Source organism: Rhinatrema bivittatum, chromosome 1, assembly GCF_901001135.1.
Source record: "Rhinatrema bivittatum chromosome 1, aRhiBiv1.1, whole genome shotgun sequence".
In the NCBI taxonomy this organism is placed as follows: domain Eukaryota; kingdom Metazoa; phylum Chordata; class Amphibia; order Gymnophiona; family Rhinatrematidae; genus Rhinatrema; species Rhinatrema bivittatum.
Genome location: NC_042615.1, coordinates 257,403,497 through 257,426,782, shown reverse-complemented (window position 1 = coordinate 257,426,782; position 23,286 = coordinate 257,403,497). Strand labels below are relative to the sequence as shown.

Sequence of the window (23,286 nt, the reverse complement as noted above, 5' to 3'; positions counted from 1 at the left end):
GAAGAAATACTTCCTGACATTGGTTCTGAATCTTCCTCCCTGGAGCTTCAAATCGTGACCCCTGGTTCTGCTGATTTTTTTCTTATGGTAAAGGTTTGTCGTTGCCTTTGGATCATTAAAACCTTTCAAGTATCTGAAAGTCTGTATCATATCTCCTCTGCTCCTCCTTTCCTCCAGGGTGTACATATTTAGATTCTTCAATCTCTCCTCGTACGTCATCCGATGAAGATCCTCCACCTTCCTGGTCGCCCTTCTCTGTACCATCTTAGTCTCTCTCTCTCGTCTTAGTCGCGCTTCAGTGATGTCATCAATATGAGTCTTAAAATCCAGCACAGAGATTTAAAGGTGGATTCGTTTAGTTTCAGGGACGTCTTCCAGCTGGGGGAGGGGTTAACAGCCATGAGGTGGAGGAGGAGGAGGAGAGGGTCCAATGGAGGGCTGGGTACAGGAGAAATCTCAATCTAAGCCCTGGATCCTGGCTTGGAGAGCAGTTGCACAAACAGAAGCAAGTAGAAATGAAGTTACCTGCACAGAGATTTAAAAGTACATTTGTTTAGTTTCAGGGATGTCTTCCAGCTGGGGGAGGGGTTAACGGCCACGAGGTGGAGGAGGAGGAGAGGGTCCAATGGAGGGCTGGGTACAGGAGAAATCTCAATCCAAGCCCTGGATCCTGGCTTGGATTGAGAGTCAGCAAATGCCGGCTTGTGTCTGCTTTATGCTATACATGTGAGTTTTCCATAATTGGGTAGTCTTTTCCACTGATCTAAAATGTTACCCAAAATTTTCTCAGCTTTCCATAACAATCAATTCATTATACTATCTACCTTTTTTTCCGAGACCACATGTCCATGAAGGAAAAAGCTTATAAAGTACCTTTGCCTGCTATAAGAGAAGAACTCTACAGCATTACTAGGCTTTGCAGTTATTCATTGCATACAGCACTATCAGACTTGGCATTGCAGACATCAAAAGTACATTGTCTACCTGTATAGTGGAATGCATTCAGTGCTACTACATCTTAGAAGGATTGCAGATCACAGGCTATATCAAAGCTCATCAAGTTAGGACTGTGGTGTCTGTTGTTACTCTTCTTAGAGAAGTACCTTTCAAGGATATTTGCAATACTGCAACTTGGTCATAATTTCATACCTTTATGTCCAATTACTGTCTGGACCATCTCTCAAGGACTGACAGTAAATTTTGGCAAACAGTTTTGCATAACCTGTTCTTGCTGTAATCTACTTTCCACGGTGGGCCCCAGTATGCTTGTTCAGTAATCACTCTGCTGGAGCCCTCAACTTGGGTCTCCCCACATGTAATGACTAATTCAGCCTGCTTATTGATGGAAAAAGCAAGTTTCCTCACTGTAAATGGTGTTTTCCCTAGATAGGATGAATTAACCATGGAAAATCTGCCCACCTCCCTAGATTTATCTATGATATACACTAAGGAGGCTCATGAAGCAATGCCCATGTGGGAGCTCCCACACATGCTCTATAGAACTTAAAGTTCCACTAGCTAGGAGAGACAAGTCCATTTAGTGCCACTGGATGACTTCACCCACTTGTAATGGCTAATTCATTCTTCTGTCTACGGAAACATTGTTTACAGTAAACAAACTTGTTTTACATTTGTTTGTTCATCTGCCTATAAACCAGAAAGATGAAGCTGGTGACAAGGGATCATCTCTGTCCTTAGGTCACAGGTGACAGGCATCAGTGACCTGATGAGACCATGTCATTCCCTCTTCAGTATGGTGGCCAGATTTGTAGTTATTTTCAGTGCTATTCACTGCTAAGGAAGATATAGTCAGTCACAGCCTATCCATGCACATCAGTCGAGGCTATAAATGTTGTTTACATAACTGTCCTAGCAAAGCAAACTACAACCAGCTAGAGCACTCATTTTTCTTGATTGGCTATGAAAAATTCTAACAGGCAGGTTTTCACTTCCACTTGCACTTATAAAGCATTTGTTTTCATATTCTGAAGAAATGGATTGTTCTACTTAGGCCTTGTAAACTGTGAGGTCCATATTCAGACCCTGTCCAGATAGCAAAGTTTGGGCATCATTTTCTAAAGTATCGCAGGCCTGCGATACTTTAGAAGATGAGGGGCGGGGGGCGGGCCTGTGCTAGCTGGCAGCGATCCACCATCGCGGTGCAATCGCTGCCGGTTTCACACCCAATAGCGCCACCATAGGAGGTGTAGCTATTGGGAGCGAAATAGGCAGCGAAAAGGCACTTACCTTTTCGCTGTCCGCGGCATCAGGGCAGAGTCTGCCCCGATGAAGCCCCGACTCCTTCTCTTCCGGGGCTGACTCCGCCCCGACTCCGCCCCCATCCTGGTATCTCACGCGATAAGGGACTTTTTGCGTGCGAGCGGCTTGGAAAATAAGGCCCTTAGGTAAATTTATCTGGCTAACTTTGGAGATATATTCAATAGTGTAGCCACATATTATTTATAGCTGGCTAAAAGTTAGATGGCCAATTATAGATGGCTAAGTTTGATAGGCCCGATCAGACTTAGCTGGCTAGCTGCTCCCAGTTATGCCCCAGAATGCCTCCAAAACTAGCCGGCTAAATTCTAATTGACTATCTTATTTGCCAGCTAGAATTTAGCCGGATAAGTGCCCAAATATTCATTTGGTCAACTAACTTCTGAGTTAGCTGGTTAAATACTTTTGAATATGAACCTCTGTTTTTATTATTTTATTATATTATTTAATTCATAAATATTTTTTGCAGGCTCGTATGACCATATATGACATTCCAGATTTGCTAGGAGGAAGGGGATACCTTGGATCTATTGTATTCTCGGAATCGTTCTTAAAATCACAGATATTTGTAAAAGAAAAAGGTAAATATTGTAATATTGATGGATAACATGTTTTCTACTGTAATTTATCATTCTCACAGGACAAGCAGGATGGTAGTCCTCACATATGGGTGACATCATCAGGATGGAGCCCAATCACGGAAAACTTCTATCAAAGTTTCTAGAACTTTGACTGGCCCCTACTGGGCATGCCCAGCATGGCACCAACCCTGCAGCCAGCAGGGGTCCCCCCTTCAGTCTTCTTTTTTCCGCGCAGCAGTAGCCTCGCGGTTTTAGGAGCTCTGAAGAGATTCCTGACAGAATTTTCCTCACGGAATTAATTAAACTTAAATTGCCCCACAGGGGTCCCTCCTCATAACGTTTCTCAGGCCACGGTACTCCGGTAAGTTTTTTGACAGTCTTCCGTCGATTACCATCGAGTTTCGCCCTTGTGGCCTACTGGCTGTCGACCGTACCGCAGCTCGATTTTTTCCATGACCATGGCGTCGGGGTTCCGTCGGTGCCCGGACTGTACTCACACCATGTCTATCACAGACCCTCATGGAGTCTGTGTAATGTGTTTAGGCCATGAGCATGATGTCCTGACTTGCACCAAATGTGCCCTCATGACACCAAAAGGTCGCAAAGCCAGAATAGAGAAGATGGAACTCCTCTTTCGTGCTCAGACCCTGACGCCGTCCATCGCATCGACGTCATCAGAACTGGCACCGTCGACGTCGTGCCAGCATCGTCCACCGTCCGGTGACCGTGCGCCATCGACGTCTTCACGGCCATCAAAGTCCGCTACTCCCCCTCAGGATCGAGGGGATTGCAGGGACAAACATCGCCCTCGACATCGTAGGACTCGGACCGTCGAGGGAGCGAAATCATCGACCTCGCCACCATCAGAGCCACCATCGAAGACGCCCCGGTGGCTCGGATGGTGGCGACCGGGTCACCGAGGCCACCCTCACCCGATCGGGGTTTGGGAGTAGCGATTCCGCTGGTAAAGGTGGTCCCTCCAACTGTGCCTCTGCCTCCCTCTTCTGTTCCGGAGCCGGGGGGCTGCTTGCTCCAGGTCTCCGAGAAGAACTGGACCGGCTGGTTCAGGAGGCCATGGACAAGGTGATGCAATGGCTCCAGGTTCCTCCGGCACCAAGGGTGGAACCGGTCACTGACCCGATTGCAACAGCGCTGGCCCCTCTGCTATCCCGGATGGAGGCGCTCATGTCCGCCCTTCCACCGGTAGTTCCTGGGTCTCCGATGGCTCTGGTGCCCACCCTGATGACAACGTCATCGGGAGGAGAAACACCGTTCCGCATTCCTCCATCGGGAGTTCTGCCTCAGCCATCGATGCCAATTCGTCCCTCGCCACCGATTCATCCATCGGTGCCGATACGTCCATCTGCGCCATCGATGCCGGCACCGATGCCTTCTGCGCCATCTTTGGTGTCCCCGGTGATTCCTCCGATTTTCTCGGAGCCTTGACCTGGGCCTTCAGGTATCTAACCCCCTTCTCGTCCTACAGGTCAGTCGGCTGATCCTTATGACACCTGGGGTGATGATGCTTCCACAGACACTGATTACTTACCTTCACCTCCTTCTCCTACTGAAAGTAGAAAGCGTTCTCCTCCAGAGGACCTTTCTTTCATTAATTTTGTGAAGGAAATGTCTGAGTTGGTCCCTTTTCAACTTCAGACGGAACAGAATCATAGGCACCAGATGATGGAATTGCTCCAATTCCTGGATGCCCCCAAAGTGATCACTTCTATTCCCATTCATCAAGTTCTTCTTGACCTCCTCAAAAAGAACTGGGAGAACCCTGGATCCATTGCTCCAGTACACAGAAAGGCTGACACTACCTATTTAGTGCAGTCAGCCCCTGGCTTTCAAAAATCTCAGCTCGACCACCACTTAGTTGTGGTAGAGTTGGCCCAAAAGAAGGCAAAAAGGTCAAAGCCTCACTTATCTACCCCACCTGTTAAGGAACAGAAGTTCCTAGACAATATTGGTCGACGAGTGTTCCAAGGGGCCATGCTCATCTCTCGAATTGTGGCTTACCAACTTTATATGACTCAATATAATAGGGTCATCTTCAAGCAGATACAGGACTTCTCTGAAACCCTGTCTGAACAATTCCAAGACCAGCTTCAAACCCTTGTAAACAAGGGTTTTGAGGCAGGAAAACATGAGATTAGGACATCTTATGATATCTTCGACACCTCTACTAGAGTGTCTGCATCTGCTATTTCAGCAAGACAATAGGCCTGGCTTAAATCTTCTGACCTTCGCCCAGAAGTATAAGACCGGCTATCTGACCTACCCTGTGTAGGAGACAATCTGTTCGGTGAACAGATCCAGCGAATGGTGGCTGAATTAAAGGACCATCATGAGACCCTTAAACAGCTTTCATCAATACCTTCCGACTTCTCTTTAAGACAGCCCTTCAGGAAGACTCTAAGAAGTCGTTCTACCATCCGAGGAAGGCCTATCTTCCACCAGCAAGGTCCCGAACTACGAGACCTTATCAAAAGCCTCAGCCTCGCCAAGCCCGAAAGCAAAAGTCACAAGCAGCTCCGCAGCCGGGGCCTGCTTCAGGTTTTTGACTTCCACTTGGAGAGCAGCAGCCTTGTTCCTCTGCCAAGCATACTAGTAGGAGGTCGATTATGCCACTTTTAAGACATGTGGCAATCAATCACAACCGACCAATGGGTGCTAGCAATCATTGCTCAGGGTTACCACCTGAACTTTCTCGCTCTGCCACCGGACTCACCACCTCTGCGGACGTGGGAGACATCCGACCACTCTTTTCTTCTGGATCAGGAGGTTTCCCTCCTTCTCCAGTTAAAAGCAATAGAACCGGTCCCACTCTCGCAGCAAGGCCCTAGGGTTCTATTCCCGGTACTTTCTGATCCCCAAAAAATCTGGGGGAGTTCGTCCAATTCTGGACCTACGGGCTCTCAACAAGTACCTCCAGTGGGAAAAGTTCAAGATGGTAACCTTGGGGTCTCTTCTACAAAGAGGAGACTGGCTCTGCTCTCTGGACCTCCAGGACGCATACACACACATTGCGATAACTCCTACTCATCGCAAATACCTCAGGTTTTTAGTAGGCCCCACGCACTGTCAATACCGAGTGCTCCCGTTCGGCCTAGCGTCTGCACCACGAGTCTTCACGAAATGCCTCGTGGTTGTCGCAGCTTTCCTCAGGAAACAAGGTGTTCACGTCTACCCCTATCTGGACGACTGGATAATCAGGGCTCCAACCCAGCAAGCCGCTCGGTCGTCCCTCGATTTCACCCTACACACTCTATTTAATCCCATCTCAAACCTTGCCGTTCATTGGGGCAGACTTTGGACACCTTGCAAGCAAAAGCCTTTCTTCTATAACGAGCGCTAACACTCATGTTTCTCGCTCACCAGTTGCAGTCTCAACATACAGCAATGGCTCGCCAATTACTCGTCCTTCTGGGACACGTGGCATCCTCAGTCCATGTCACACCAATGGCCCGCTTGGCCATGAGACTCATGCATTGGACTCTGAGGTCACAATGATTTCAAGCTGTTCAGCCTCTGTCGACCATTGTCCACATCACCGACTCATTCCGTCTGTCTCTCGACTGGTGGAAAGATCAGAACAATATCCTCCAGGGACTGCCCTTTCAAGTGCCAGATCCTCAACTCATTCTCACCACCGACGCTTCCAACCTCGGGTGGGGAGCCCACGTGGACAATCTACAGACAACAAGGGTCTTGGTCTCCAGGGGAAACCAAACATCAAATAAACTTCCTAGAACTTCGAGCAATGCGATATGCTCTCAGGGCTTTTCAGGAATGCCTATCAAATCACGTCACCCTGATTCAGACGGACAACCAGGTAGCCATGTGGTACATCAACAAGCAGGGAGGCACAGGCTCCTTCCTTCTGTGTCAGCAAGCTGCACAGATTTGGGCGGGAGCTCTCTCCCACTCGATGTACCTCAGGGCCACCTATTTGCTGGGAGTGGAGAATGTCTTGGCAGACAAACTGAGTCGCGTCTTCCAACCGCACGAGTGGTCTCTCAACCCCTCAGTAGCGACCTCAATCTTCCGACAATGGGGATACCTCCAGACAGACCTCTTTGTGTCCCCTCAGAACCACAAAGTCGACAATTTCTGCTCCCTCATTCAGAGCGAGCGCTCTCCGCCCAGAGATGCATTCTCTCTCTCGTGGGAACCAGTCTGCTCTATGCATGTCCTCCACTTCCTCTTCTTTCGAAGACTCTCGTGAAGCTACGTCAGGACAAAGGAACCATGATCCTGATAGCACCTCACTGGCCACGCCAAGTGTGGTTTCCCATACTCCAGGATCTCTCCATCCGCAGGCACATTCCCTTGGGAACGGACCCGCATCTGATCACTCAAAACAATGGATGCCTACGCCATCCCAGTCTTCAGGTCTTGTCTCTGACGGCATGGATGTTGAAAGGTTAATCCTTCAACCACTTAACCTTTCAGATTCAGTTTCTCGTGTCCTGATTGCTTCACGGAAGCCTTCCACAAGAAAATCTTATTCCTATAAATGGAAAAGGTACACATGGTGCACCTCGCAGTCCCTTGATCCCTTACCTGTCCAATCCCAAGGTTTTTGGACAATCTCTAGCATTTGTTGGAATCAGGTCTAAAGACCTCTTCCATCAGAATGCATGTCAGTGCGGTAGCCGCCTTCCATAAAGGTGTCAGAGATATTCCTATATCGGTATAACCCCATGTAACACGCTTTTTAAAGGGCTTGCTCCATATCAAGCCACCTTTACTTCCTCCGGCCCCTTCTTGGGACCTTAATCTGGTTCTTGGTTGGCTCATGAAACCACCATTTGAGCCTCTTCACTCCTGTGACCTAAAATATCTCACATGGAAAGTGATTTTTCTTTTGGCTATCACTTCAGCTCGCAGGGTTAGTGAGTTACAGGTCCTAGTTACTTATCCGCCTTACACTAAACTCCTGCAGGACCGGGCGGTACTCCGCACTCACCCTAAGTTTTTACCTAAGGTAGTTTCGGAGTTTCACATTAATCAATCCATCATACTACCTACCTTCTTTCCCAGGCCCCATTCTTATCTAGGAGAACAGGCTCTGCATCCCCTTGACTGTAAATGGCTCTAGTGTTCTACCTAGACCGTACAGCTGCCCACAGGAAGAGCACTCAGTTATTCGTCTCTTTCCATCCCAACAAATTAGGGCAACCTGTGGGTAAGCAGACTCTCTCCTCCTGGTTGGCGGACTGCATATCTTTTTGCTACCAGCAAGCAGGCATTCCTTTTCAAGACAGTTTTAAAGCACACTCTGTGAGGGCCATGGCGACTTCAGTAGCACACCTACGATTGGTGCCGCTTCCTGACATTTGCAGGGCTGCCACCTGGAGTTCTCTCCACACTTTCGCAGCCCACTATTGCTTGGACAAAGCCGGAAGACAAGATTCCATCTGAAGCCAGTCTGTCCTGCGTAACTGCCCGGTGGTGTTCAGGATGCCCTCTACCAAATTCCACCCTAGTTGTTGTGCCTGTTGCATGCCGTTGGGTAGATTTGGTGCATGTTCGGACATCCTCAGCTCTGTACTCACCCATATGTGAGGACTACCATCCTGCTTGTCCTGTGAGAAAGCAAATGTTGCTTACCTGTAACAGCTGTTCTCACAGAACAGCAGGATGTTAGTCCTCACAAAACCCGGCCGCCGCCCCGCGGTGTTGGGTTTGTAACATTTTTTTGTTTTATTTTTTCGGCACTGCCTGTAGCTATCAAATAAGACTGAAGGGGGACCCCTGCTGGCTGCAGGATTGGTGCCATGCTGGGCATGCCCAGTAGGGGCCACTCAAAGTTCTAGAAACTTTGATAGTTTTCTGTGATTGGGCTCCATCCTGTGATGTCACCCATATGTGAGGACTAACATCCTGCTGTCCTGTGAGAACACTTGTTACAGTTAAGCAACATTTGCTTTTTGTGTCAAAGCATGACAGTTATTTATAAATATTTTTTAATGCTGTAGATTGAAATGACTAGGCTTGTAACTGATTTGGGGTTTCATACTTCAGTGGTAGATGTTTTTGAAACTTTGTGAATACCCCAAATGTATTTGAAATATAAAAATCCATTGACTTAATACCTCTGCTTAAGTGGTCTCCTACTTTCTAACTTTGAGAAGGTAGGGCTTTACAGCATGGAGGTAGGATCTATAATTTCCTTTTTGCTTTCTTGAAACTTTAATTTCTTCACACCAGAAGCCAGTTCTGCTGCTGTTGTCAGTCAGCTCTCTGTATGTAAGAGTTGTTTCTTGGAGCATAGAAATTAAAAATACTAGTTCTGTATTCCTTGGGTGCTTTATTTGCCTTTAAAAAGTATGTCAGAGAAGGAATTTGCAATGGAGAGATGATTTTTGATAACATGTATAATGTAAAGAAAACTAAGAAAAATTGAACCCAAGAGCTTGAAGTGGCTTAAAATTAAAACCACTAAAACACCTGCTTGTTTGTTGATACATTGTAGATCCAATATAACATGATACTGCGATCAAAAGGTTTGGTCCATATTATAAATGAGCTCGCATTGAATTTACATATTTTGCTGTAATAAATAACAAAGATATGATAGTCTTATACTTCCCAATTTTTGGGATGCTGGAAATAAAGATTTCATAGAAATAAAGGCTTTATTTCTAAGACCAAAAAGAAAATGCTAAGCAAAACACTTGTACTCTGTCATCAATTTAAAAAATCATGAAAAAGTAAGATATGTATTTTAGCATTGAAAAAATTGGGAGCCAGTCTTTGACCATGTTATAAGAGGGATTTGTGTTATATTTGGTCTACTGTATATTGTATCCTGCAGTGCAGGGGACAAAGTTTTCTCTGACTGATTTCAGATGTTTTGTAGAAACAACTGAAGTCCTAGGAGGGAGATCAGCTTCTGTGCAGAAGTCTGACCTTATAAAAAGGGAATTGTGCTTTAAATAAACAAGGAAAACTTGAGTATAGATAAATTTTTTCCAAGTAAAATCTGAAAGATAATAGACTTTAGTGAAATGATTTTGTTAAAAATGTGTTGAAAACAAAATTGTGTAAGAGAGAGATTTGACAAAAAGCTATGATAATGCTTGACCTGAAAACATATAACAAGAGTAAAAAAAAAAACCCCACAAATTAGGAAGTGTTGTCAATTTGTTCCGAGAATAAACCCTTTATAAAACACAACCCTTGATTCTTGCTAATCTGTAAAAGAGAAAAACTCTAATATTTTGCTGCAAAAACTGTTGCTTTGGTGCTTTCTAATTGTTTAGTGATCTCTTTATAATTTAGTGCTTGTATCTAGAAACTTAAGTGAGGGCATTTTCCCTCGCTGTGAGTCAGTGCTTCATTGTTATTGCTGGCTAATAGAATTTAAGATGGAGGTCTCTAGTTGCAGATTCAAATTTTAAATTGGATAACTAGTTCTCATCAGTAGTTAAGGATACTGCTTATTACCTGTGTATACTTTGGCACATTCTACCGTTCTTTAATGAGAAAGTTCTTTGTATTGTGGTCTACTTGATGATAACATTGAGTTTGGACTGCTGTTATGCCTTATATTTGGACCTTCCAGGAATGTCCTTGTGCAGGCTAAAGTTAATTCAGACCAATGCTGCTGGTCTGTCTGGTTAACAATCCTGTGATCATATTTTGCTTGTTCTTTGGGAGTTACACTAGTTACCAAAATCAGAGAATTACATTTAAGATACTGTCATTTGTATTTAAACTTCTGAATGGGTTAGAGCCCCACTATTTGATGGACCTTTTATTGGAAGTTATTAAACTTTCTTTTTAAGCATCATTAAACTTTCTTTTTAAGCATCATTAAACTAGTCTTGTGGAACAACATTTATCCCAGGACAAGCAGGATGCTAGTCCTCACATATGGGTGACATCAGTAATGGAGCCCTATACGGAAAAACTTCTGTCAAAGTTTCTAGAAACTTTTGACTGGCACAGTGTGCCCACTGAGCATGCTCAGCATGCCATGATATTCCTGGCCACAGTGATCTCCCTTCAGTCTTCTTTTTTCCACGGAGCCATTAGCCTGGCAGGTATTAGGAGTCTTCTGAAGTAAAATTTACCTCATAAAAAAGTTTGTAAAAACTTAGGAAAAACATTAGAACCGCATGGGTCTCCAGTGTTAACATCACGGTAAGTTTTTCTATCCGTTTTATGCTGGTTCCGACCGTCTTTTTGGCCATCAAGTTGTCGACGGCTGTCCGACTTAACTATGGCCTCGGGTTTCAAAAAATACCCGATCTGCTGCCGGAATATGTCCATCACAGACCCGCACTTAGAATGTGCGTTGTGTCTTGGAGAAAAACACGACGTGTTAACTTGTGTAAAGTGTGCCGAAATGATGCCAAAAGAGAGAAAACTCCGGATGGAGAAAATGGAGCACTTGTTCCATTTACAATTGATGCCTTCGACGTCAACATCCACTGAATCGTCTCCAGCTGGAGCGATTTGCAAGGTTGTGCTAAAAAAGCAAGCACCCGATGAGGCAGGGGATAGGGCATCGCCAACCCCATCTACATCATCATTCAGGTCGGTATCGATCGAAAAGACCGCCGAAAGTAAGCAGAAGCATCGGAGGACGCACGATCCGGACATCGACCCGATAAGCGGTGATCCAGCGAGGGTGCCTGGGTCGCAATCTAAGAAACCTCGCAGAGACAAAACATCACCGAGGCCTTCTAAACCGAGGCAATCCCCACCGATATCGGTGCTGGGAACCATACTTCCTCAGGGCCCTGGGGAAGTACTGGAATCGCCCTCACTGCTTCCCCCCATAGCTGCTCTGGTCTCACCAGCTATGCAGGCGGAACTGGACGACTATATTTGCCAGGCAGTAAAGGATGCGCTCCTAGCTGCGATGCCACCTCAGCCATCACAGACACCACCGATGCCATCGATTCCTGTTCCCATGAACCTGCCGATACCGTCGACATCACCGATGCCAGTGCCCATAACCTTGCCGATACCACTGGCGCCATCGCCGTCGATGCCAATGCCTGATTTGTCAGTCTTTGCACCGATTCTGGCAAAACTAGACACTATCATCTGTGCCATTCCGATAATATCTCTAGAACCAACAATACCACCACCCACTGGAGAGGATATTCCAAAGGAACTTCCACCTTCAGAGCCAATCCCCGGTCCATCAGGGCTTCCACGTCCTCATCCACCAATATCACCATTGCTTCCATCTAAACGTCTGGAACGTCCATCCAGGCCAAGGGAGTATATACCTTCTACTCCACTTCATCCTCATACACCGGACACTTAGCAAGATACAGATACAGACACATCCTCAGAGGAAGTCCTCTCTGAGCCATCACCTCCAGAAGAGAGAAGACGTTCTCTTCTGGAGGATCTCTCATTCTCCAATTTTGTCAAGGAGATGGCAGGAATCATCCCTTTCCAATTACACACTGAGGATGATTCCAAACAAAAGACACTAGAAGTTCTGCAATTTGTGGACCCACCCAAGGAAGTTTTGGCATTTCCAGTCCACGAAGTCCTGGTAGAGTTATTGCACAGGTTATGGGAACATCCCTGCTCCATACCCCCAGTCAACAAGAGTGGATGCAACATACTTAGTCCAACACATCCCGGGGTTTCAAAAGACTCAATTACCTCACCAATCAGTGGTGGTTGAGTCAGCGCAGAAAACGTCAAAAAGAGTAAAGACTCACTCTTCAACCCCACCAGGCAAAGATAATAGGTTCCTAGATGACCTTGGTAGGAAAATGTTTCAAGGTTCTATGTTGGTATCCAGGATTGCTGCCTACCAATTATATATAGCGAAAAAACAAAGGGGACTACCTTACACCGTGGAAAGACTTTTATTAGAAAAGCCCGACTCAAAATACAAGCTGAGTTTCGCCAAAAGGCTGCATCAGGGGCTTTATGCTGTAATCGTATACTCACAGCTACATATATCAGTATATCAATCTGAACATTAGCTGTTGCAGTAAAGCTAAAAAATAAAGCTTTGTCAGTCAGTAGAACATCTCGCAAAACTGGCACTGCAACTCAAGTGCCAGTTTTGCGAGATGTTCTACTGACTGACAAAGCTTTATTTTTTAGCTTTACTGCAACAGCTAATGTTCAGATTGATATACTGATATATGTAGCTGTGAGTATACGATTACAGCATAAAGCCCCTGATGCAGCCTTTTGGCGAAACTCAGCTTGTATTTTGAGTCGGGCTTTTCTAATAAAAGTCTTTCCACGGTGTAAGGTAGTCCCCTTTGTTTTTTCGCTTTGGCTACGTGGGACCACCTTCCGGTTTGTTTCATTGGACCTACCAATTATATATGACTCAGTACCAGTGAAACCTATGGAAACTGATATAAGAACTCTCTGAGGATCTCCCCCAGCAACTTCAAGAATCCTTTTCAACCATTATTCATAAAGGCCTAGAAGCAGGCAAACATGAGGTTCGTGCAGCATATGACTCGTTTGAAACTGCTTTCAGGATGTCAGCCACTGGTATCAATGTTCGACGATGGGCCTGGCTTAAGGCATCTGACCTAAGTCCCGAAATACAAGACAAACTAGCAGATCTCCCTTGTGTAGGAGAGAACTTATTTGGCGATAAAGTTAAGGAAGCAGTTTCTCTGTTGAAAGAACATTCCGAAACTCTAAAACAATTGTCATCTATGCCTCAAGAGTCTCAATCATCAAAGAGACTTCCAAGGAAGGAGCCTAAGCCTCCTTATTACAGGCCGCGAAGATATTATATTCCTCCTACACGTGGGCGTTCATCCTAGACCACCTCAACGGTCACAACCTAGGCAGTCAAGAACAACCAGACCTCAACCCCCTCCACAGACAGCATCCACGTCGGGGTTTTGAAGTGATTCCAGGGAACAGCAGCCACTCTACCAATCTGGCACCACACATACCAGTGGGTGATTGGATCACATTCTTCCATCACAATTGGGCATTCATAACCACAGACCAGTGGGTACTTTCCATCACATCTCGGTGGTACCACTTGGATTTTCTCACTGTACCAAATGATGCACCTCCCACTTCATTTTGGACAATAAAAGACCAATCCACAATTCTACAAACAGAATTATCCACCCTTCTGAGAGCCAGGGCCGAGGAACCAGTTCCCCGACCTCAGCAGGGCAGAGGATTCTACTCCTGTTATTTCCTCATTCCAAAGAAAACCGGAGGCCTGCGTCCAATCCTTGACCTCAGGAATCTCAACAAATTCCTGAGAAAAGAAAAATTCAGGATGGTTTCTCTAGGCACCATGTTACCACTTCCTCAAAAGGGAGATTGGCTCTGTTCTCTGGATCTTCAAGACGCTTACGCTCACATTTCCATATTCCCCCCTCATCGCAAGTATCTACGATTCCTCGTGGTTACTCATTTCCAATACAGGGTACTACCCTTCGGCCTTGCCTCAGCACCTAGAGTATTCACAAAGTGTCTAGCAGTGGCGGCGGCTCACTTGCACAAGCAGGGCGTGCAGGTCTTTCCCTGTCTAGACGATTGGCTCATCAGGAGTCCAACACAACAAGGAGCTCTCAATTCTCTCCAGCTCACAATAAATCTACTCCATTCCTTGGGATTCCTAATCAACTACCAGAAATCCCACTTCACACCGTCTCACAGGTTGCAGTTCCTCGGAGCAGACTTAAACACTATAACAGCAAAAGCCTTCCTACCAAAGGACCGTGCACAGACACTAGCCTTGTTAACAGACTCTCTTCGAGTAACTCACGAACTACACTCCTCGCTCCTCTGGTGGACAAACATGGACAACTTGCTCAAAGGCCTACCTTTCCAACAACCAATTGTGCAAGTAACATTGACTACAGATGCATCCACCTCAGGCTGGGGAGCACACATTGGCCATCTACAGACTCAAGGTATTTGGACGAAACTCGAAGCAACTTTTCAGATAAACTCCCTAGAGCTTCGAGCTATACGTTATGCGCTATATGCGTTCAAGGACTGCCTTTCACACAAGACTGTTCTCATACAAACAGACAACACAGTTGCCATGTAGTACATCAACAAACTGGGAGGTACGGGCTCGTATCTCCTTTGTCAAGAAGCTGCACAGATTTGGGACTAGGCCCTAACACACTATGTTTCTCCGGGCCACTTATCTGGCAGGCATTCAAAATGTAATAGCGGATCGACTCGGCCGTCAATTCCAACCAAACGAATGGTCCCTGGATCCCTCAGTAGCGAGCAGGATTTTTCAACGTTGGGGTCAACCAACAATAGACCTCTTTGTGTCACATCTGAATCACAAAGTGGACAGATTCTATTCCCTACACAAACAGAAAAACCAGCCAGCCAAGGATGCCTTTGCTCGCCCTTGGACCTCAGGCCTTCTATACGCGTATCCTCCGATACCGCTCATAACCAAAACTCTAGTGAAGCTACAAAAGGACAAAGGGTCCATGATCTTCATAGCCCCATATTGGCCTCGACAAGTATGGTTTCCCACACTTCTAGACCTCTCGATCAGGGATCCCATTCGCCTGGGAGTAGCGCCCACTCTCATCACTCAGAATCAAGGTCTGTTACGCCATCCCAACCTTCAATCCCTATCCCTGACAGCATGGATGTTGAAAGCTTGATTTTACAACCACGCAATCTTTCCACCAATGTGTCTCAAGTGCTTTTAGCTTCACGTAAACCTTCGATGCATAAGAACTATTCTTCCAAATGGAAAAGGTTTACCTTCTGGTGCAGGTGAAAAAGTATTGATCCTTTCTCCTGCTCCATAACTTCTCTACTAGAATACTTATACCATCTTTCAGACTCTGGTCTCCAGACTTCATCTGTAAGAGTACACTTAAGTGCAATCTCAGCTTACCATAACAAGATAGGAGATGCACCAATTTCCACGCAACCTCTTGTAAGCAGATTTATGAGAGGTTTAACGCACCTAAAACCACCAATTCGGCCAGCAGTCACAGAATGGGACCTGAATCTGGTTTTAACAAGGCTCATGCATTCTCCTTTTGAACCCATAGATTCCTGTGATCTCAAATATCTCACCTGGAAAACTATCTTCCTCATAGCCATTACATTGGCTAGAAGGGTTAGTGAGTTACAAGCACTTGTCACGTATTCACCCTACACAAAATAATTTTTTATCACTCTCCAGTTGTTATCGTTTAAAATCTTTCCTGTCTTCCATCTCCCATGTTTTCGCTGCCTGTTTAAAGTAACTTTACCTTTCTACTTAGTTGTTAAATTGGTTTCCCCCTGTTCTATTGTAAACCGGTATGATAAGACCTCGTCTTGAGTATCGGTATAGTAAAAGAAGTTAAATAAAAATAAATTCTTTCCAAGACCTCATTCTCACCAAAGAGAAACAGGCTTACATACCTTGGACTGTAAGCGTGCATTAGCATTTTATATAAACCGCACTGCAGTCCACAGGAAATCCACCCAAGTCTTTGTATCTTGCAATCCTAACAAACCAGGTAAAGCAGTGGGTAAACAGACTTTATCCAATTGGGTAGCAGATTGCATACAGTTTTGCCGTGAAAAAGCAGGCCTTCCTCTCCAAGGGCGAGTAAAGGCGCATTCAGTAAGGGCAATGTCAACCTCAATAGCACACTATCGTTCAGTGCCAATCCTTGACATATGCAAAGCGGCAACATGGAGTTCTCTTCACACCTTTGCGGCCCACTACTGTCTCGACAAGGAAGGACGACAAGATTCAGCCTATGGACAATCTGTCTTAAAGAACTTGTTTCCAGCATAATCCAACTCCTCCCACGTCCAACCTTTCGTGATTCCAGACTGCCTCATTTTTCCCAGCAGTACGCCAGTTGTGCCTATTGCACAATTTGTACACTGTTGGTCCAATACAAGGATGACTCAGCCTGTAGCTTGCTAATCCACCCATATGTGAGGCTAGCATCCTGCTTGTCCTGGGATAAAGCAAAATTGCTTACCTTGCAATAGGTGTTATCCCAGGTACCTTGCAATAGGTGTTATCCCAGGACAGCAGGATGTAGTCCTCACGAAACCCACTCGCCACCCCGCGGAGTTGGGTTCAATACCTTTTATTATTTTATTTTTGGCTAACGCTCATTGCTACAAACGAGACTGAAGGGAGACCCCTGTGGCCAGGAATATCATGGCATGCTGATCATGCTCAGTTGGCACACTGTGTCAGTCAAAAGTTTCTAGAAACTTTGACAAGTTTTTCCTTATAGGGCTCCATTACTGATGTCACCCTTATGTGAGGACTACATCCTGCTGCCCTGGGATAACACCTATAACAAGGTAAGCAATTTTGCTTTCTCTGCTTTTTAGGAAATTACTTAAAAACAGTTTATTCTCTGCTTCTGTACAATGTGGTATGCAATGGACAATCAATCTTTATGGAAAATGTGTGGGAGCTGGTTGGTGTTCAGTTTTTTGTTATTATATTTAATGTGTTATGATGTGAATAATCTTTTAAGGGATAAAGGGACAGTATGGGTTGAGCCGTGTTGCCCTTTTTAGTAATTTTGATTTTGTGGTTGCTGGGGTTTTTTTGGGTTTGTTTGTATTTGTGTTATAGTTTTGTATCAATAACCAATGTATATTGGTGTCTTCGTGGCACAAGTTCATCAACGTCCATACATTAATATTGCATAATTATGTTCCATGATGTTTATTGTGTGAATATCAATTGCACATAGCATTGGACTCAGATATACTTAACATGGAAAAAACTGATTCCACATTTTTGAAAATGCTTAACTGGCAAAGCGGCAAATTTGCAGGTGATTTGTTGTAAATATCTGATATATACTAAGGCTTATTGAAACTGCCTTAATCCATTTTGAATCTCCGCAAGATCATCATTAAATCGAAGATACGTCCAACTGATTCAAATAAATTTTTCAAAACCTCAGCAGATCTCAAATTCAGTCTACAACTGCAAATATAGCGCTGTCGTGTTTGCTGCGTGAGACGCCGCCGCCATAACCGGGTCTTCACAAGGAATGCACTTATGTATATGACCTAAATAGGTTACCCCATGGTGCAGGTTGTTAGGAGTAGCTACCAGCCAGTATTGACTCTTTTTAAACATTGTGTATAAATATTTTGTATAATCCTCTTTAAAGTGTTATACATAGTTTATAGTTAAGATGGATAAGATGCATAGTTATACCGATCAAGCCTCTGCTGAAATTTTGGCAGGATTTAGGCTGTTAGACACACCTATTGCAGCACCCCCCAGTGATGGGGATTGGAATGTCCTCATTAAAGTTAAGAGGAAGGTGATATGTATGGAACTCCACGCTGCCACTTTGGCTGAATATTGCCATATAAATAGAATACCCAGAGGACTTAGAATCAACAAAGAACCACACCTTTTTTCTACCGATGATGCATTTGTTGAGTGTTGGAATGCCATCCTTAACAAATGTAGTCATGATCTTATGGTCCTAATTGTATCAACTACAAAAGCGCAATTGGACATTTTGCATAAAGAAATTGAAACTGAAGCCCTTAAATTAAAGACTAATTTTTCAACAGAAGCATTTGATTTACAATTAAATGAACACCAAAAACAACTGGATAGTTACCGTAATGACATAAAAAACATCAAGATAAGTAAATTGCAACGTGATGAGAGAGACTACACCAGTGATTATGTTTATCCCTGGATGCAACCTAGGAGGTATAAGTAAAAAAATAAGGGAGATTTTTCATCCTCTTCGGATGAGTCTTCTAGACACACTCATGATAAGAACGTCTATGAGAAATGTCCCTTTGATAAAGATAATGCCAGACAAGTACGATTTAATGTACCTAATACACAACAAGAAGGCAATTATCCCAATAAAGACGGTCCATCTGTGAGAGGTAGAGGCTCTAGAGGTGATTTCAATTATAAATCACGGAAAACTTATGGTTATAGGGAACCATACAATTTTCGACGTTAACGAGGAAAACACTATAATCTCCAATGTTGTAGCAGGGAAGGATAATGTGGTTAATTTATCTTCTAAATCTTTTGATGAATCCACTTTACAGTTGCTTAGTAAGGGGTTATCATTTGTGCCGGTGACAAAACATGACAGTTTTTCTACTCGCATTGATCTCAAAAAATTTTTCAGACGTTTAAGGCTAAGAGATTTTTTTGGTTCTGATCAACAGGGGTATTACAAGGATAAATTATATAAACCTTCTAGATGGGTGCCATTAGATCCTCCCAATCCATTGATTGTAGCTTTTGAAACCTTAGTCATTCGAGATGTTGAGGATATTGAAGCTCACAAAGAATGGATTAATTTTAATACATCTAAGGAGGATATGAATGTGATTCAACAACTTAGAAATGATTCTAGCATCAGCATTAAAGGAGCAGATAAAGGTGGTACCCTGGTGATTATGGACACCTCTGCGTATGATAGTGAAGTTTGGAGTCAATTGAATAATGAAGAATTCTATGAATCTATAGATGAAAATCCAGGATATGACATCAAGATGCGTGTGAATGAAATTGTCACAAATGCTAGAAAATTAGGTCTTATTACTTGTAAAGAGGCTAAGTTTCTTTATGTTGAGACGTTTTCTACACCTTACATTTATTTTGTACCCAAGATCCATAAATCTATGGTGAAGCCTCCAGGTCGGCCCATTGTCTCCGGACGTGGGTCTGTTTTTGAAAATGCAGCTAAATATATTGATAACATACTGCACCCCCCCCCCCTCCCGTGACCCGGAACAGGAAGTGATACACGGAGCGGTGCGCGGGAAGGAGAAAGAGCCGTGCCGCGTCGGCTGCAGCGTCGGTCCCCGAGTAATTGAAGCAGCTGGTAATCGAGAAAGGAGTCAGCAGCATGAGCCTCCTGCGGCCGATGGGATTCTTCTTTCTTGGCCTGCGGGGGCTGCTGCAGCTCCCATTTGTGCTGGGGGGGGGGGGGAGAGGAAGTGAGCAAGAGAAAGATGACTGATGTGTATGTGATCAGGTTATATGCTAAAGTGCATCCTCTGTTAATCACATTGCATATTATTGACCCAGAGGAACTAGGCTCAATTTAAAGCCAACCATATATTTTATGTATATTTATTTCCAAACTATGTCTTATACATTTTAACAAAAAGTGCTAAGTGCAATACACAATATCCCCATTTAAAATCCTCCACACCATACTCACATGCACACCATACATACCATCATATCCCACCACATACTAAAAAACCCAACTAGTACATAAACAATACTAATACCCCCCACTATATATACCCCCAATGTTACAATACATCGTTTTTCAAATTGGCATTCACTATTGTTACCGATACTAAGTATCTGTTATTAAATAACATGTATTACATTGTATTGGTTTTAAAACACAGAAAACTCTTAAATGTCATCCCAGATACAAAGTATCTACCATTATTATTGCCCTGATGTTAACACAATGTATGATATGTTTATAATGCCCGATGTTTATAATGCCCGACGGGACACCCGTTTCACCCCTTCCTTGGGGCTTCTTCAGGGATGAATTTCTGTATTGTTCACATACACCTTCTATCAACGTCTTCCTCATATGTATCGGTCATTATCCATACGTTCATATTGTTCTCCAGTTCATTGGAAGGATATCAATTGCACACAGCCTTCAATTCTCCAACTAACAAAAGAATATATTTCATAAAGTTTAAGAAAGAATATCTATTTTATGGCAGGGATAATCACCCTGTGCACCGTCACCTTAAACACACCATACCAACCAGATATATTCAAACCGACAAAACTGTTTCCCACTAATTGCTGAAAGCACTTGAAAATGTGCATTTGCAGGGCATGCGTTGTCATTGCATCATTGTTGATCTCACGAAGGAAAGACCCCAAACTGTCTCAATATCTGTATAAGATCAGATCAATAATTGTCTATAATAGATACACTTACTTCCTATGATAATTTATATCCGCATGTCTCTCATCCTTAATGATATTAAAATAAAGGAACCTTTCGCACATTCAACTCATTGAAATAAACTTTTTAAACTGTTTATTAGCACACCCCGACTCTTTTAACAAACCTAGTGACACCGTCTATGCTTTGTTTTAACCTCACCATTCACCATCACCGATTCAACCTCATATACTAACATTGTCTGTACTCCGATTAAACCTCATCACAATAATTAACTCACCATTCAACTTCGCCGATTCAACCTCATATGCTAACGTTATCTATACTCCCATTCAACCTCACCGATTCAACTTCATATACCCACAATATCTTTACTTCGATTCAACCTCACCGCAATAGTTAACCTGGAAACTTCCCAAACTTACCTTAACAAAACTTAATACCAATCGTCATGTGTGGCTGACGCTGCAAATGGTAACACTCAATTCAACAAGTTTACTGCGACAGACGCCGCCGCCATGTCCAGAACTTCACACGGAAGTCTATCGAGGGAACGGGATATCCGTGCTTTAAACTCTCCCCTAACGTCAAGACGTGACTGACGTCATACTAACGTGAAACACCCCGCAGCGACTTAACTTCAAATGGAAAATCACCTTTAATGAAAAGTCGCCTCTCACTACTTATTAGCTACGGGCCCGTAAAATAAACAGTCTCATCAAACCTCAGACAGAAAATCACCATCTTACTCCGCAATTTAAAACCATCTGTCAAATAGCCATTACCCACTATAAAAAGCATCCCATTCTATATTATCATTTAATCCCAACGGATATACAGTTTGCCAAGAGTAAATATATTTTTGTTCTATTTTTCTAAGTATGTTACTCACATCACCTTGTTGGCGAACATGGCACTGTTGGATAACGAAAAATTTAAGATCATCTGTACAATGTTTGGCGGACTCCCAGTGTGCTACAAGTGGCGCTCCACTTTTGTGTGTCCTTAATCTACTTTTATGCTCAATGATGCGTTGCCTGATTTGTCTGCTGGTATAACCAATGTATACCAACTCGCATGGGCAGATAGTAGCATAAATAACCATCGTAGAAGAACATGTGAAACAGCCTCTTAAACAGTGAGGGTAAGATAAATGTGGTACTTTATACTCTTTAATGTCTAACACATTTTGACATACCGAGCAAGATCCACACCTGGTCTGTCCCCAATCCTCTTGCACTTGTTCTAGCCTAGTTCTGGACAATAAAGATTTTATATTCCTACCTTTTCTCATAGAGAAAATAGGTGGTTCCTCAAACCCTGGTAAAGATTGTAAAATCCGCCAATGTTGTAGGATACTTTGTTTGATGGCATGAGACTTCGTGGAAAAAGGTAGAGTACATATAGTTCTACTTAACTGGTTCCGAGGGCTCGGAAGCAATAAATTATCACGATTAGCATATAACGCTCTTTTATAAGCGCGTTTAATAATTTTGAGGGGATAACCTCGTGCTCTAAATTTATCTTTGAGCTCTTCCGCACGAATTTTGAATTCATTTGTTGTTGAACAAATGCGTCTGTACCTCAGAAACTGGCTAATAGGTATACTCTCCTTCAATTTTTTAGGATGGAAACTTTGAAAGTGGAGAGTAGTATTCCTGTCTGTAGGTTTAATGTACACAGATGTGGTAAGTTTATTATTACAAATTTTTACCAAAATATCCAAATATGGTAACTGATACCTATTGTGTTGCATAGTAAATTTCAAATTTAGATCGCAGGAGTTCATTTCATGTTCAAACTGCTGTAAATCTACTTCACTGCCTATCCAAATAAAGAAAAGATCATCTATGTATCTCCTATACAAGCGAGTATATGAAAAATATCGTGAAGTATACACGTATTTATCTTCGTACAGAGACACGTACAAGCATGCAACTGAAGGTGCTAGAGGAGATCCCATCGGGATACCTTTAATTTGGTTGAACAATTGAGTTTGAAATTGAAAATAAAATTTGGTAATCACTATCTCTGCTAGCTGCATCACAATATGTTTTTTAGAAGTACGGATTCCCAATTGATCCAAAGACGTCTCTACAATAGACATCGCAGCTTGTTGCGGGATATTTGTGTAAAGTGATGTAATATCCGCTGTGACCAAAATACTATGATAATCAACTTCACCAAATTGTTCAACCATGTTAATAAAAGAAGTAGTATCCTTGACATATGACCTGATGTTGGTCACTAATGGCTGTAAGATGTTATCAATATATTTTGCGGCCTTTTCAAAAACTGATCCACGACCCGAAACGATGGGCCGACCAGGAGGCTTCACCATCGATTTATGGATCTTAGGGACGAAATAGATATAGGGAGTAGAAAACATATCAACCTGTAAAAACTTCGCCTCTTTATTACTAATAAATCCTAATCTTCTGGCATTCGTAACAATCTCATTCATATGCGACTTAAGATCATATCCCGGATCTTGATCTATGGGTTCATAGAACTGTACATCATTCAATTGCCTCCATGCCTCC

General features: G+C 43.6%; 1 protein-coding gene across 1 annotated transcript in view; it reads left to right on the top strand.

The window, feature by feature from the left end:
* Positions 1 to 23,286, top strand: part of C1H20orf194 (chromosome 1 C20orf194 homolog) — a 794,595-nt gene that overhangs the window by 323,739 nt on the left and 447,570 nt on the right. Inside the window, 1 exon segment of the mRNA XM_029594038.1 lies at positions 2,747 to 2,858. Within this exon segment, the coding sequence (XP_029449898.1) occupies positions 2,747 to 2,858 (112 nt within the window).